At 32.0% G+C, this 16,138-nt stretch overlaps 1 protein-coding gene across 3 annotated transcripts in view; it reads left to right on the top strand.

Annotated features, from left to right (window-relative positions):
- The window catches only part of LOC143057010 (uncharacterized), a 60,395-nt gene that overhangs the window by 13,094 nt on the left and 31,163 nt on the right, over positions 1–16,138 (top strand). For all 3 annotated transcript variants that reach the window (XM_076230236.1, XM_076230235.1, XM_076230234.1), the window contains exons 9-16: positions 967–985; positions 3,744–3,844; positions 5,579–5,682; positions 10,043–10,379; positions 11,028–11,113; positions 12,764–12,812; positions 13,264–13,395; positions 14,918–15,163. In XM_076230236.1, the coding sequence (XP_076086351.1) occupies positions 967–985; positions 3,744–3,844; positions 5,579–5,682; positions 10,043–10,379; positions 11,028–11,113; positions 12,764–12,812; positions 13,264–13,395; positions 14,918–15,163 (1,074 nt within the window). The remainder of the gene's footprint in view (positions 1–966; positions 986–3,743; positions 3,845–5,578; positions 5,683–10,042; positions 10,380–11,027; positions 11,114–12,763; positions 12,813–13,263; positions 13,396–14,917; positions 15,164–16,138) is intronic.

Raw genomic sequence — 16,138 nt, 5'->3', positions numbered from 1 at the left:
GGAATAGCATGCACATCAAAATTAGTGATATCGTATGCTTTGACAAGGTTAACAATATCATATCCTTTAATCTAGATTTATCAAAGTGTGTAGGAATTCGACATACGAATTATGCGGAAATATTTTTAAATAGTGTCAGTTTAACTCAATATTCCTTTATATCATCTGATTTATTCTTAAAGAGTCCACATTATTCTCGAACTGATCCACAATAGTCTTTAAAATTTAAATATTATTGTTACATATTGATAATTTCTCGACATTCTTACATACGCCTGAGTATATATACACAATTATCGTTAGTCTGAACGATGTATGTGTTTGTGTCGGCACATTATTGACACTTAAAAGAGAGCCTAAATTTGTCATGACATATATACAAGTATATCTGAAAAGTGCCACATTGATCTTGATACTTTCTTAACAGTTTAAAATTTGTCTGAATTTTTCTGACCAGTATCACTTAAATGTAAACAACTTAAAACAATAACTTGCCAACATTTTGATTTAACATTAAATGTTCAAAAGGCAAATTTACCAATGTCATTTCATGTAACATGTGTAAGCTCAGAGCTACTGACTATTTTTGACTATCTTGGAAACTAAAGCTTTAATTGATGTCATTTTTTAAAAGCCTTTTTCAACCAGAAAAATTCCTCCGAATAACGTAAATTTATTCTGATAAGAACAATGATTACATAAACTTCAAAAGTGGTAATACCGGGTTCACCGATAGGGTTAAGATCTCCTGAAGTCTGAATTAACCCGATTATGAAACACATTTACGGTCATTAAAGGGGCGTGATGAGCCATAATTATCAAAAAAAAACTTTAAGATATATACCCTTATTGCAATGAAGGTTATTAAGATGTATAGCTAGTTGAAATTTACCTTTTAAGGTGACAGACAAATTTTTTTAACGGGACATTGATTGTAAAATTGAAAGTAATTTTCTTAAATTTCAGCGGTTTGCATCCAATAGTGGTAAGTTCAAACTTATGCAAGGAATATCTGTCAGTAAACAAAATAAGACAAACTCCAACGAGATTTCAATTAATAGATATGACACTTAACGACCGCAATTACACAAGTCGCTTGTAGGCTAAAACATCCACAAACCGTATATACAACCCTTTTGTGATGACCGTTACAGTTGTGTAATGTCAATTCATGTCGTTCTTCTAAGTCACTACATAAGAAAGTGTAAAATGCCTCAAAAACTGGAAGAACATTCCGAACTTAACGCTCTGTGGATTCATAATTATTCGTCGATTAGAATTTAAGTTGGTTTCGTGGGTAGAACAGGTGAACCTCGAATTTAAATGTTCAACAAATGACAAAATTTCTTTTGGCTATTTTTGCAGAAATAAGTAAACCACGAAATCAAATTTCAAAGAACATACAAATTGTTATATCACTCCGACAATCTCCAAAACCAGACACGATAAAAGCAAAACCAGCAAGCGTTAATGCATTTTCAAAGCAATGAGTCAATATACATTAAAGAGAAAAGTAAAATCGCAAAATACTGAACTTAGAGGAAAATCTAATCGGAAAGTATAGGATAAACAACATCTGCAAAAATGTATATTTGACGAAACATATGTTACAACGGTTTACAAATCCGTAAGTTAAGGAGTCTGTTTCCATAAACAATATACATGTTATAGGGATCCTACCATTTTCTATTAACATATTAACCGTTGGTGTCGATAGACTAAGCGTCTTTTGCTAGGGTAGAATTCTAAGTCTCTTTTTACAAAATTGTCTAGGGTAAAATTATCCAATTCCAATCTGGCGTAGACTATCGTCTGTCAGAAAAAGTTTGAAAGGTGTATATTCAGTTTCATGTGGAATGTTTTATTAATTTTTCAATTCTTGGTCATTGTGTTATTTGTTTTCCCTCTTATTCCATATATTCATAGGCACGCCCTGGTTACTAAACTCAATTGCACCAATAGTAAGAAACTTACTTCAGAAGGAACATGATAAGTTCATTATTTATTCGTATCTATTGTTTATAACTGTTGATGTAAATGTCCTTTGGTTTTTTAGTCTTTGTTTACTCCTTGGTTTTGATTGTTTTTTTCTTCATCAATATTGCAATGTTCGTTTGTATTGACCTTTTGTATACATGTATACATATATATGTTCATTTAAACATTAATAGACCTACCATTTACATTAGGTGTAGGGGTATTTTATTTCGCGCGCGACCCTAGTGACAAATTTAATATTTGTGTTTATGATATTTCATTTGTGTGCGTGTGGGTGTAGGGGGAAAGGAAGGGAGTCATTTTATACTTCTAAAATTTCCAAAGCAAAACATTGTTCGCTATCATGTGTACAATATATGCCAAATTTTTTTGAAACTTATATAATATGTTTGTATAAGTCAGTGTCAATCGATTATTTTGCATTGTGTGCGCTCTCACATGAAATATTGTTCCTAGATTGTTTATGAAACTAATTGCACAGGTTTATCAGGAATGTTTTGTACAAGTTCGAAAGTCAGTGCCGATCTAAAAAAAGTTGTACGGCTTGGAAACATTAATTATATTTGAAATTAAATTGAATTTGCTTTTAAGTGATTCATTTCTCAATCAAGATATTTATCAGATTATTTTTGTAATGGCCTTTACATACATACACTATGCTCAAAAGGGATAATTAGAACTCTTTTTTTCATTCAATAAGGAGGGGGATCTTGAAAATGTCTTGTCCGATTTCCTTAAAACTGTATTAGTACTAAGTTCTTTTTCGTAATGGTTGCAAGGTCTGTTTATCTATTTGTAAATTCTATCTTTTCATTGTCGCCTTAATTATTAAGAGAGGATCGATATCGCTGTGTCTTACGAATGCTTGCTAGATAAATAACTCTGCACTGTTATTGTTAAAGATACCCCGAATTAAATGGTCTGCATAACTTTTGGTGAAATTTAGATTTTTCAATACAGATTTATAACAGTTTAACCCCAAAACATTATGTATGTGCTGTTTCAAGTCAGGAGCCTGTTATTCAGTGGTTATCGTTTGTTGATGTATATAAATTTTTTTCGTTTATATTTGTTTTGTTCTTAAATCAGGCTGTTAGTTTTTGACTATGCATTTTAGGTTTTTCTCATTGTTGAAGGCCGTATGGTGACATTAAGTTGTGAATATCTATGTCAATTGGTCTCTTGTTGAGAGTTGTATATTTGGTAAGCATACATGTTGCACGTCTTTTCATTTGTATGTCATATAATTTTTTTCGAAAAGAAGGGTACGGAGGCAATTGTTCACAAGCCATATTGAACTCCAATTTATTGAATTCTATGTAAACAAAAACAGGTCTTTTTGTTGAATTCTATGGTCAACATTAAATTGTCTGTTATATCAATAAGTCATTCCCTTTGTCTTTACTTCAATTTCCTAATAATTCATCGTGGGAGGCGTGCAACATAGATAAGAGTTGATTGCAAAACGTGAAAAAATGACAACTATTAAGTAAAATTAGTACATATTAGACACATACTGATTAAAAGAAATGAACATAACATTACAAAAGGACATGTTAATATCTTTGTGAAAAAATTAGGAATAAAGGGAAAAAATGACAAAGTGCGAAAACCCAATTGCATTCATATAACCCTGCAGTTCGCGATCTACGAAAGTTGTTTCAAAACGTAAGCAACGATACATTTTGTAACTCATGAAGTAGTTGTTCATTTGATATCATGATTCATCTTATCATATATTTCAGAATTTTTCAACAGAGAACTAGAAAGTAATGGTCTTTTATTTTTTGCTTTGATTGCCAACAGTTGCTCTGATGAAGCATTGCAACTGTTAGAAAAGGGAGATGTAAGTAACGAATAACATTTTAAACTAGTATGTATGTTTTTCATAATTAAAAGTTTGTTTCTTTCTCAATGCTTTCTGTCTTTTCAACGGATGAATAAACGAACGTGGTTTGTAATGTGGTTGTGAAGACCGGGCCTTTTCGTTACACATTATCTCATTTTCTTAAATAAACTCATCATAGATACAAGAATTGAAATTTTATATTTGCGCCAGACGCGCGTTTCGTCTACAAAAGAACCAGCATAACAATGTTGTATTATTTTGACAACTTCTGAAACGCTGTATCACTTGATTGATTGATTGATTGTGATTAACGCCACTTTTAACGTTGTTGTACTATTTCGTTACGGTCAGTTTGTATTGTTTGAGGAAGCCGGAATGCCCGAAGAGAACCATGGGTTTTCGTATGCAAGGTATAAAGCAGAAACCTTGTTTTTCTTCTTTTTTTATCAAAATATACAATACTTATGCTCTAATAAAAAGGACTAGCTTAGGCATCCTTCAGCAATTAGCATATGTTGTAGTTTAGTTATAAATACATGTATATAAAAATGCGTCTAGGGAGGATGGATTGGCACGATTATGATTGTTACATACTTAAACGACAATCAATTAATAATGTCCTTTTAAATAAAAGTTGGTTGGAAAAACGCTACTTATTGTTACCCTGCAAATAAAATTATTGTCTGTCTGTCTGTCTGTCTGTCTGTCTCTTATCCCTACCGTTTAATAAATATTTTACCGTTAGACAGACTTGAGCTAATACAACGTGGTATGCAATTGCATTATTGGCTGGGGTTGTGTCATATATCAAATGCAGATCAATATAACCTTTGACCCTTATGATAGTAAAACTTTGTACAATTCGTGTCCTGTTGATAACTTAAGCCCCATGCAATCTAGGATAACCAAACTTAGTTGCATCATTGGATGAGGATATGCCAAATAATAAAGTCAGTCTGACTTTGACTTTGACCTTGGACATGTATATCTATGATAGCAAACTCTGATCAAAATCATGTCCGTTTCATATCTTTCGTACCGAAAGACTTGGATAGACCAAAATTGGTATGCAGTTGCATCATGGACTTATATATCAAATACCATAATCAGATCATTACACCCATAACCAAAATCATAGTCAATTCTTTTTTAATTTGTGTACACCATTTTTGAGCCATAGTACATAGCTTGGCCAGACTTGGTATGCTGATACATGATGGAAACGGTGTGTCATATACCAAAGTCAGATCACAATGACATTGCATTTGACATTTGATCTCTATAATAGTTTTGATAACATTGTTTGATCTGTGCTTTATTGCATACCCTTAATTAATACATTTACTCATGCACATATATAACAAAACTTTACCAGCAGAAACATCATACATTGATCATTAATTTTTAAATTTACAGTATGCCCACCTTAGAAGCTTATTTCTGTGTCAGGTTTTTTCTTTCTGATTTTCCCTATCAGTAATCATGTTCCAATCTTACGCAGACGCAATCCTTATTTAAAAGGAACAACTGAAAATTAAAAATTAAAATGCCATTATCTCAACACTGAATTTCACAACAGAAGCTACAATGCAAATGCGGGCGTATCAGCATAAATATATACGGGTATGTCTTGTTTTAAACTTTTTAGTTTACTGACTAATGCAAAATATGTAAAAATCTACTTCTTTCTTTTGAGTTATTTTAAAACAAATAAAACATTGATTTATTTAGGTTGGGATTCACCATATCCTAATTGGATGTGTTCTATTAGATGATGACATCAATAGTTGGAAAACACCAATAGTCGTAAAGGAAAAACTACAACGTTATAAAAGGTATCTTTTAAATATAAAAAAATAAATACCAATGAGACAAGTCTCCACAACAGACCAAATGACACCAAAATTAACAAGCATAGATCACCGTTCGGCCTTCATCTATGAGCAACGTCCATACTGGTTAACACTACAATGTGTTAAATATCTCTAGGTTATTTGTGCTTTTACGAATATACTACAAACACTACTATACGATCTACAAATATAATATGCAGTTTAAAAAGAATATAAGACAATTCGAACTCAATTGATGCGAAGTTAGTAGCCGGTTCGTTATTCGATATTCGATGTTCAATATCCAACCGGCTGCTAGCAGTCGGTTGGATATTCAAATTTATTTAAATCATAAAAATATATAATATTTGATAACATTAAAAGCATGATTTTCATATAGTTGAAAGGAGCGAAAAGATACGTACGAAATCGTTTTATGACCCCATCAAGTTGTCTTACACTCTCGTTGTCCTCGAATATAAACCCTTATCAGTGTTTATGTCGATTGCATATTTTTCTTTATGATTGTATTTATACTTTGTCTATTATGATTTATTTGTTTGTAATTGATATGCCTATAAGGGTCCTTTGATTAGGAAATAAACATATTTGATTTGAATTTATTTGATTTGATTTGATATATATAGGTTTTTATCAATAAAACGACATCAAAAATGTTTTTTATATCTTATATTTCTCAAAATAAAAACAAAAACCGATGACCCTAAAAACATTTAGAAATATAAATAGAAATAAATATGGAAAGCCTAAAAAACAGAAATATATAGCGAAAACCTACCTGAGATCGCTTAAATGACGGTCACACACCCCTGTTCTTTCAAAGTACATACAATTGGACGAATTCATAGACTCTGTATATATAAAGATTGTATCAAAAGAATTTCCAAGAATAATATCATCTTCGATATCTACGGTCTAAGCCCTACGTAGATATCGAAGATGACATTATTCTGGGAGCTCCTTCTAATACAACCTTTATATATACAGAGTCTATGATTTACTTGAATTTTATGGACATTGAAAGGCCAGGTGGGGTCTGGCCCTCATTTAAGCTGTTTCATGTAGATTTTCACTATATGATTCTTTTTTGGGCTTTCCATAAATATTTCTATTTATATTCCAAGTTGTTTCTAGCGTGATCGGTTTTACTTTTTGTTTTAAGAAATATCATATATAAAAATACATCTATGAAGGGTTTTTATTGACAAAAATCTGTATTCCATTAAGACAAATATGCACGTTAGAAAAGGGTTTATATTCGAGGACAACGAGAATTTACGACAGTTAGAAGAGGTCATGAAACTATTTCCTACGTATCTTATCAGTCCTCTTCACTATGAAAATCGTGCTTTAATGTTATTAAGAATTTCTTTTTTTTATAATTTTCAACTAAATTTTGAATATCCAACCGACTGCTAGCAGCCGGTTGGATATTGAATATCAAATAACGAATAACGAACCGGCTGCTAACTTCACATACATTCGAAGTCAAGACATGTTAGATAAGAAATACAAAAGCAAAATTTTCGATATCGACAGGTCTATTCTAATTTTAATCAAGCCATTGTGGCCTGATGTCAAACTATTTGAAATATAGCAATGAATTCAACAGGGATGACTGTCATTTTGATAAGCAGATTAGTCTTAACGACATAGTATACAGTTACAGGGGAGGTCATGACGTTGCTAATGCAAAACGTTATTTTCCCGCCGTTTTCGACTTTTTTATGAGGTTTGTTTATGTTTAAATAAAAAATAAGATGTGGTGGGGTTAAACATGTAAGCGGGATTCCAACCCTCTACTAATCTTGGATAGTTGTGAAACATTACAACATAAGAACGGACTGAAAAACATCAGTTGAAAAGTTGATAAGTTCTTTGATAGTACTTACTATGTTCCTTCCGTCGTAACTACAATCCCCTTCCCTTTCAAGAATGTGACCTACCGAATGAGACTATTTACCGGATTTGTTATCGCATAAGCAACACGACGGGTGCCACATGTGTAGCAGGATCTGCTTACCCTTCCGGAGCACCGGAGATCACCCTTAGTTTTTGGTTGGGTTCGTGTTGCTTATTCTTTAGTTTTCTATGTTGTGTCATGTATACTATTGTTTGTCTGTTTGTCATTTTTCATTTTTAGCTATGGCGTTGTTAGTTTATTTTCGATTTATGAGTTTGACTGTCCCTCTGGTATCTTTCGTCCCTCTTTTAGGTAACCAATACATAGTAGGGACCTTCAAATATCCAGAAGAATACTCAAGCTTTGATGTGGTTATGATATGTTTATTTACTATTTTACATCAGATAAAACGATAACTTGGACTCATGAAGCGAGTGTATATGACGTCAATAGTTTAAGCTGGACAGATAGTAAAAGTCTCTCTGTGTAGTGCAGAGACTTGAATGTAGATGAATTTAAAATTTCATTCTTTAAGAACGTCAGTATAGTATTTACGGCATACCTTCAGACAATGTGGGCTGCTTTATCGACCAATACAAACAAACAGCTTTGAAAATTCTTGCAATTTATTTCTGAGTCTGGAAATAGGCGTATTACATGTACTCTTTCATCTTTTTTTTTTTTAATTATTTTCAAAATGTGATATGCTATTATCTTCAAAATTCATACATTTATAAAAATATAAATCCAGAGATTTTTTAATTAGATTTTTCACGTTAACGCCAATTTTTATAAAACGAAGAAAGTGGTAACCTCATGACACTATTTCCAATACATCAACAAGTCAAAATGAGGGAGAACGAGCTATTGGGATGTTGGCAGCAGGAATGGCTCACATGCAGGTTGCAAATTACTCTAATGTCTTTATAATGACTATTGTAAGTCTTTACTGGCACGAGAAATGATCAAAGTGGCAGCATACGTGAAATGACGTTGCGTCAAGACAGGCACATCCGCTGTATTTGTCTCCGGAAACGATGTGTAAACGCGTCACGAACAGAACGACAAACTCATTGAAGAAATTAAAATATAATATCCGCCCAAACAGTTCGGAATTGATTGCGTCAAGTTGGTCTCAGAGCTCGTTTTCCGTTGAAGGGACATATCTTTACACAGCGTCACAGGATGGCGCGAATTCAATGAACTCGGCTACGGATTTGATTGAATAGACTAACATCAAGACAGGTCCTTTTTACCGATGAATTGAAATTCAATTTGAAATTTGGCGATGGCAGGGCCAGGTCTACCAGAGGTGCAATGAACGATCTTCTGATGTGTGCGTACAGGACACAGATCAGTTTTGTGGTAGCGGAAGTATGATTTTGGGCAGAATAACCTACCAGGAACGCAATGATCTCACAATTATTGATGTTTATTTAATCTAAATGCAACAAGGTATAGGGACGAAATTCTGGCTCAATTCGTTCTGCCGTTTCTCTGAAGGCATCGGTTTCACCACGTTTTTCAGCAGGACAATGCCCTTTTCCAAGTGGTACACATTTTGATGAACTTTTTGGAGAGTAATCACAGGTGTGTATTGTCATGGCCAGCAATGTCTCTAGATTGAGCGCCAATTGAACACCTTTGGGACGAACTTAGAGGAAGTATCAGAAATAACCCGAATCCACTGGAAAAGCTCGCCCAGCTTCGAAAAGCACTTTTTAGGTAATAAAACAACAATCGCCAAGGCTTCATTCAACGTCTAATTGATTCAATACGACGGAGGTGTCAGGCTAACATAAATGCAATAGGTGGTCATGCACTGTATTGACAAGTTAACTTGAATTTTGAACTCGCCCTGTTAAAATTGTCTGATATGTGCAATATTGTTTAAAATAGGGAAAACTTGTAAATATTCTCTTTAAAATGATGTTAGCTAACTGTTCAATTAACGTATTGTTATCAATGTTTTGTTATAAATAATATAAATGATCTTACAAACTTGTAACGTTTCTTGTTTTGCCTAGTATATTTTAGATGGACAATGATATGTTGGTTCTTTTTTTTTAAAAGTATTTAACCTCTCTGTCTTAGGCGATTTTGAGGTCCTCTGTTATGACATGGCCATAGTGATCATAGTGATCATATCGTAACTTCGACGATTCATAATTCCAAGTTAAAGGAGTACAATTTTCGTTGACGTCTTATGTTACCGACCTTTAATTCAAAATAAATTTCTACTGTTTTTTTGTATGTGTATGAAATAACAGGTGGTTCTGCCTGTGTGATCAAAATAGGGAGGTATATAGTTTTGAACGGTAGCGTCATTAACTATACTCAATAAGTTCATAAATTTTATACCTCTGTTGTATAGCATGTGTTGAATGTTTACAATTACTTTCTATGTGATCTAATATTATATAATTTTTGAATAAACAGTGCTTTCACTGAGAGAGCTATTGCAATAATAAGCATTATTTACGGTCAATATACACAAAATGAAGAGGATGAACAAAGAAAGGAGGATACTCGGAAAGATGAGCAAATAGATGATAATACTTTACACTTGACACCAATTTGCAAAGAAGAGGAAGAACATACTTCAGAAGATAATAGATTATGTAACAATATCAATCACGCGGAAAGGCTGTTGTTGAATCACGGATACTTACGGGATGCTATTACCACTGAAAACAACTTGTTCTTAAAAAATGAGACAGTCAAGACAATCTTAAACAGAAAGTGGTATGGTACAGCAAAAATAAACCTTCTGACAGTAAGTATAATCAATAACAAGTTGTATTACTGTGAACCAGATGAATGTCAAAGATTGAAATATAATACACACAGGTTATACATTTTGAACTATAAACGGTCATTATGAATTGTTCTATTCTCAAAAGACGAAAAGTCTTATTCAATATTTAAGCAAATTTTCAGGGAGGGAGTGAATGAAAGGCAATAGGACACACGAACGGATGAACACAGATCATTGCCATATCTTCTATGGAGCGAGTGCGGTGGTTAATATTTTGCTTTTCAAGCATTAGCTGCTCCAATACTATTTTTTTTAAATTCAAATACCAAGTGTTTTGGATCGAAACTGTATCACATAGTGTATATACAAAATGGATGTCTTGGTTAATACTATAACGGAAACGAACGTCACTGAGCGTATTTAATTTGGAATGTATTGATCGGATGGTCAATTATCGTTTATCGACACTTTCAGCACTATTGTGCTGATTGGGGCGGTAAGTTTTCGTTGTTAGAGGAAGCTGAAGTGCGCAAAGTGAAACACTTCACCTTCAGAAATAATAATTCGCATTTAGTAGGGAAGAAATGTGCAATCAAACAACATTGATACATGGAATAGTTATCTCTAAATAAAAGAAAAACATCATAATTTGTATCCCTTTTTCAGATGTTAGTCGTCATTGTTCTTGCTGTGGTCCACCCATTTGTGTTACCGTTCTTAATGATCAACCTTGAGAGACGTCCTTTACAATGGTAAAGTAACTTTTGTTTTGTGTATAATCATTTTATCCTACTATGTATTTTGTTTCTTTATAGATCAAACATTATTCGCTGTGGATAAAGTGCCTAGAAATTCAACCTCATCATAATATAGTAGATCTGATCTTTACTTCTTCGGAACCTGTAAATTTTATTTCTCACTTCTACGTCAACACGTCTGCCTCACATTGCGCTGTCACTTTATCCCCTCCGCTAACTAAAGCTGATAAAAATAAGCTTTCATTTTGGGAGTTATTATCTTCTCGTAGAAATTCAACAAGGACATCTGATACAACACACGAAGTATTCTGAAGTGTACTGGAATTATCATCTACTGATCTCTTCCTGCTAATTTTTTTTAAAGCATACAATCACTGTAAATTAATTTACTTACATCCTATAGATTTATAGAGATATGATTGGTTAAAGGACTACACGTGGTGACAATATTTATATTTGATATAGGATGTCCTTGAAAATACATGGTTAGTTACCATATGGGGTTAGTAAGAAGTTACTTCCCTTTTAAAACAAAACAGATGCCACAATCCTTTATAAAAAACAACAAGGTGTTGGGGAAAAATCTGAAAGGATTCAACAGACGAAGAAATTGATGATGAAAGGTTGAAATAAGTCCATAAAACATAATTAAAGCTAAAAAAATAGTTATTGTTGGCATATCAACGTAGTACTTCCCTTTCAAAATAAAAAAAGAAATCTGAAATTATTCAACAGACGAAAAAATTGATACATGTAATAGGATTTAAATAAATTCACAAAACAAATCTAAAGCTAAAAAGTTGTTATTGTTGGTTTTTGTTTATTGTATAGACAAATATAGTACGATCTTAATACTAAGTATTCAAGACGTATCACTTCGATAGGCTGCTAGTCAAAATACCACACGTGAAGATAGTCGGTAAGATGAATTTGTTACAAGGTGTGCTAGTGACCTAATACGATATATTTGGGGTCAATAAATTCCATATCGGGATTCAAGCTTCGCTCTAACCCCAGATGGAATTTACTGACCCCATGTATATCGTATTTGGTCAATAACGAACCATGTAACTGATAATATATGTATACGTCTGCCTATGTAAATATTATAAAACTGGACGAAGTAATATTCTAACTTCTAATAATATTCTTTAGAGATGTAATGAAATTGACTATCCGTGTTTATGCCGAAACTAGATTACGGTTTAAATTTTAATATCTTGGTATATATATAATATGGTAAGCAAAGTATTGTAAATATGATAGTTTATTACAATGTAGTTGTGAATCATTGTTGATGTTGTTACAAGTATATTCTTCTTTAGTTTGTTCATTTGACCAGTCTTTCGAATTCTAACAGTAGTTACTCGATGTATTATATTTTCTGTCGGAACTGATGTCCCTTTTGAATTGAATATATTATTGCTGTTCGTCTTAATTTGTTTACGTTTTTTTTTTATTCGTGTCTGATTTAAATAATAATGCTATATTTTGTGTTATCTTCATTTAAACTTCGTATTATATTTGATCATTTTCATATGCATGCGATGTATTGCTCCTTGTATATAAGCGGTTGAATGAGTGCAGAATAATTATCTTCGGTAGTAAATCATATGCCAAAAATGCATCATTATTTTTATGCAGGTTATACAAGATGTACCAGTTGCCTTTCCTGAAAGTAGTTATTCAAATGGTATGAAAGTTACATATTTTGTCTCTGTTTGTTATAAACTATTAACAGTTTATATTTTGAATGTGTAATGACCATTATCCAGCTGGGTACAATCGCTTGTACTCATGGTATCTTGCATCGAAATCACACGTGTTCATCTTGTTTAAGACAATTGTTGATGTTTAAGTCAGACTTTTTAGGCATACACATCATTCAAATATAATTACAATTACCCCTACTTTATCAACTACAAGTTGATTGATTTAATCATCAACAAATTTAAATCGGTGTAAAGTTACTTCTTTAGTATAATCAAAAATAATTCAATTAGTATCGAGTTGTCTCTCGAACGCTCTAACGCTAGTGTCATTTTCTAAATAAGTTCAAGACATTTGGGTTATATCAATATATTTTATAAGTGTAACATTTCATTTTTGTTAATTTTAAATGTTGTATTTTTTAAATGTACCAGCTGGGATTCCTAGTTGTAATTGTTGCATATGCATACATGTTGTTATTCGACTACAATGATGATGGTATTACCTCTACTGACTGGTTTATCATAGTGTGGATGGTCAGTTTTTTGGTGGATGAAATCAAACAGGTGATCTTTTAGGCATAGACTAACGCCTTTTTGTAGAATTCGTTATGTAAATGTTCACCCATTTCTCTGACGTCAGTCTTTAGAACTTACTGTAGATTTTTTGTCCAAGAATCAATTGACCACTGTATTAACTTACGGGAACTTATATTGTAACTGCAAACTTTCAACTTACGATCATGTATTCTCTCAAAAACGATTGACAGATGTAGGGTTCGAAGTCGCGCGTATTTTCTTTATAATCAATAGAGCCCTCAGTATATGCATGATACCACTACACATAGAGGGCTGACATTAATCTTTATTTGAATAATACTCTTAAAGTGCTTTATTGTCAATACATGTCATTGAACTCTATTTCTGTCCAAATGATAATTCGCTCTTGCAATCTAATGAAATATTTATATATTATGTCTGGATTTGTTCGTGTTTTCTAATTTCTTTTATTTTTGGTATTATTTTCGAGAAAATTGGTTAATTGTATATATCAGTATAATTCATTGATAAAAAAAAACATTCATATGCCCATTTCACATGTCACTTTTAACGAACAAAGACTTCGTTTTTTTTTTCTTTTCATCATGGCAATATCATACTTACAGTTTTGGTCTTATTATGTTTTCATATAATCAATCAATTTTTCTTTGTTCGTTTATAAATGGTCCAAATACATATCGCGTAAACATTGAACGGACTTTAATTTGAATAAAGTATAATATATAAGCCATGATCGAAAAAACTTCTTCTTTGACATTTAAAACAGAAACAAAACATTCGCAATTATATGAAATATATAATAATTTTCAACATATTTGTTATTTCGAAATTACAATGACAAAAATTCATTCCGAGTACAAGGCTCAAATTTAGCACTGTTAATATCATCGTTATGACTTTCGTTACCAACAAAGGATGTTCAATATTATGTGAACTGTCTAAAATAAACCCGCATTGCAAAAATACTATCACACAGGTCAATATTTGAGACAAGTACCGTCACTTCATAATATTTAAAAAATAATCATAAAAATAAAAAAGTTCAATATCATATTAATGCGTTACCTTGTCAGTTTATTCTTCTCTTATACTAGCAATAATTAAGTCGATCGTTTGAATCTCTTTGTTTTGTATACTGTTTTCTTGCATACATTCATGTTTCATATTTATTTAAAAAAAAAAAAAAAAAAATATGTTTACATAGTATATGTACGATACATATGTAGCGAAAAAGGACAACCGTTCTGTTTACGAATATACATTATAGCATTGCCACTATTTTCTTTGAACATGCAGATTTCAATAAACGACAAATGACAACATTGTCCTACTTATTTAACAAAAACCAAGATTAAAAAAACAATGATTACAAATATTATCATAAGTTTTTGTTGTTGTGGAATATAAAAAAAAACTTGAAATAGGAATATTTTTACATGTGTAATCTGTAAGCCAGGAACCAATTTGTCAGATAACTAAACATGCAAATCATTAAGCTAAAAATGTTACCTACGATGCATCATTTTAGATCGTTGTTGCTTTAATGAGAAAACAAAAGAAAAAGTATGCAAGCGATTGGTGGAACATATTAGATTGGTTATTCATAGTTGGATATACTTCAGGAATGCTAGTAAGGGCTGGTACAGAATCTGGATTCAAGAATGCATCAAAATGTTTATTACTTTTAACCTTCATGCTTCTGTGTATAAGAGTTCTAAATTTATGTTGTATGACAGAGTTTCTAGGACCGAAGTTAGTTATAATTCGCAAAATGGTATGTACAGTAGATTAACACTAATTGCTAGGTTAAAGATAATTCATAATGAATTTAAACACAATCTAATTGCAGTACTGCTCGCATATTACGTGATTCGGAAATAGGAAATACTAAAAACTAAAATTATATATTTTCTAATATAATGAACGATGATTTGAATGAAGCTTGATACTTTCAGCTGCTCCTAAAATGTCTGTTGTATCTTCCGAATTCGCCCTTTCTTAGACAAAAAAACCAAAATAATTATTATACCTCTTCTGTTTTTAAATTTGCCTGTATATTTCTGCTCTGTAAATATGAATATGGTTTATGAGAATAACGATAATTTAAGATGATAAAAAACACATAAGTTTTCTAAAGTGTTGACATAGTAACACGTTTGTCAGTCGTTAATTATTTTCTGTGTCTGTATGCAGTTGGCAGTTTGTGTAGTGCTTTCACAATTATTATCATGTTTAGTTTAATCGGCCGGAGAGTTTTTAAAAACGAAGACAATGGTAAACACAGCTACTGCGATTTGACCAATTTTTACTGTTTACCTATTTAAGTTCATTCACATTTCTACCTTAATTGCAATTTTAAATGAAACTGTTCAACCGGTCTGACGTTTTAACTAACTGGTGTAGAAATATAAGTCAAGTTATCAAATTCTAAGATGATTCAAATTTGAATACTTACAATCCTATAATAATTTAACTCCGCTTCGTAGCTTCAATAATGTAGTAGTTAAACATATTTATGGGTTTATTTACATCAGTTGGTCATTTTGAATTGCTACAAAAATGTCAAATTTCAGTTTAAGAACTATTTCCTCTTAATTTTGTTTCCCCACATGCATCAAGGCTGTTATTAAAATAAATCGAGAATACTCCGTGAAATTTAAGTTAAGCTGAACATGCTGAAATATGAGTCCAATCTTATTTTCTAATATATATCAAATTTTCAATTCCTGGAAACGTATTACTAAGAACA

Source organism: Mytilus galloprovincialis, chromosome 13, assembly GCF_965363235.1.
Source record: "Mytilus galloprovincialis chromosome 13, xbMytGall1.hap1.1, whole genome shotgun sequence".
Lineage (NCBI taxonomy): Eukaryota > Metazoa > Mollusca > Bivalvia > Mytilida > Mytilidae > Mytilus > Mytilus galloprovincialis.
This window is presented reverse-complemented; position numbering and strand designations above follow the sequence as displayed.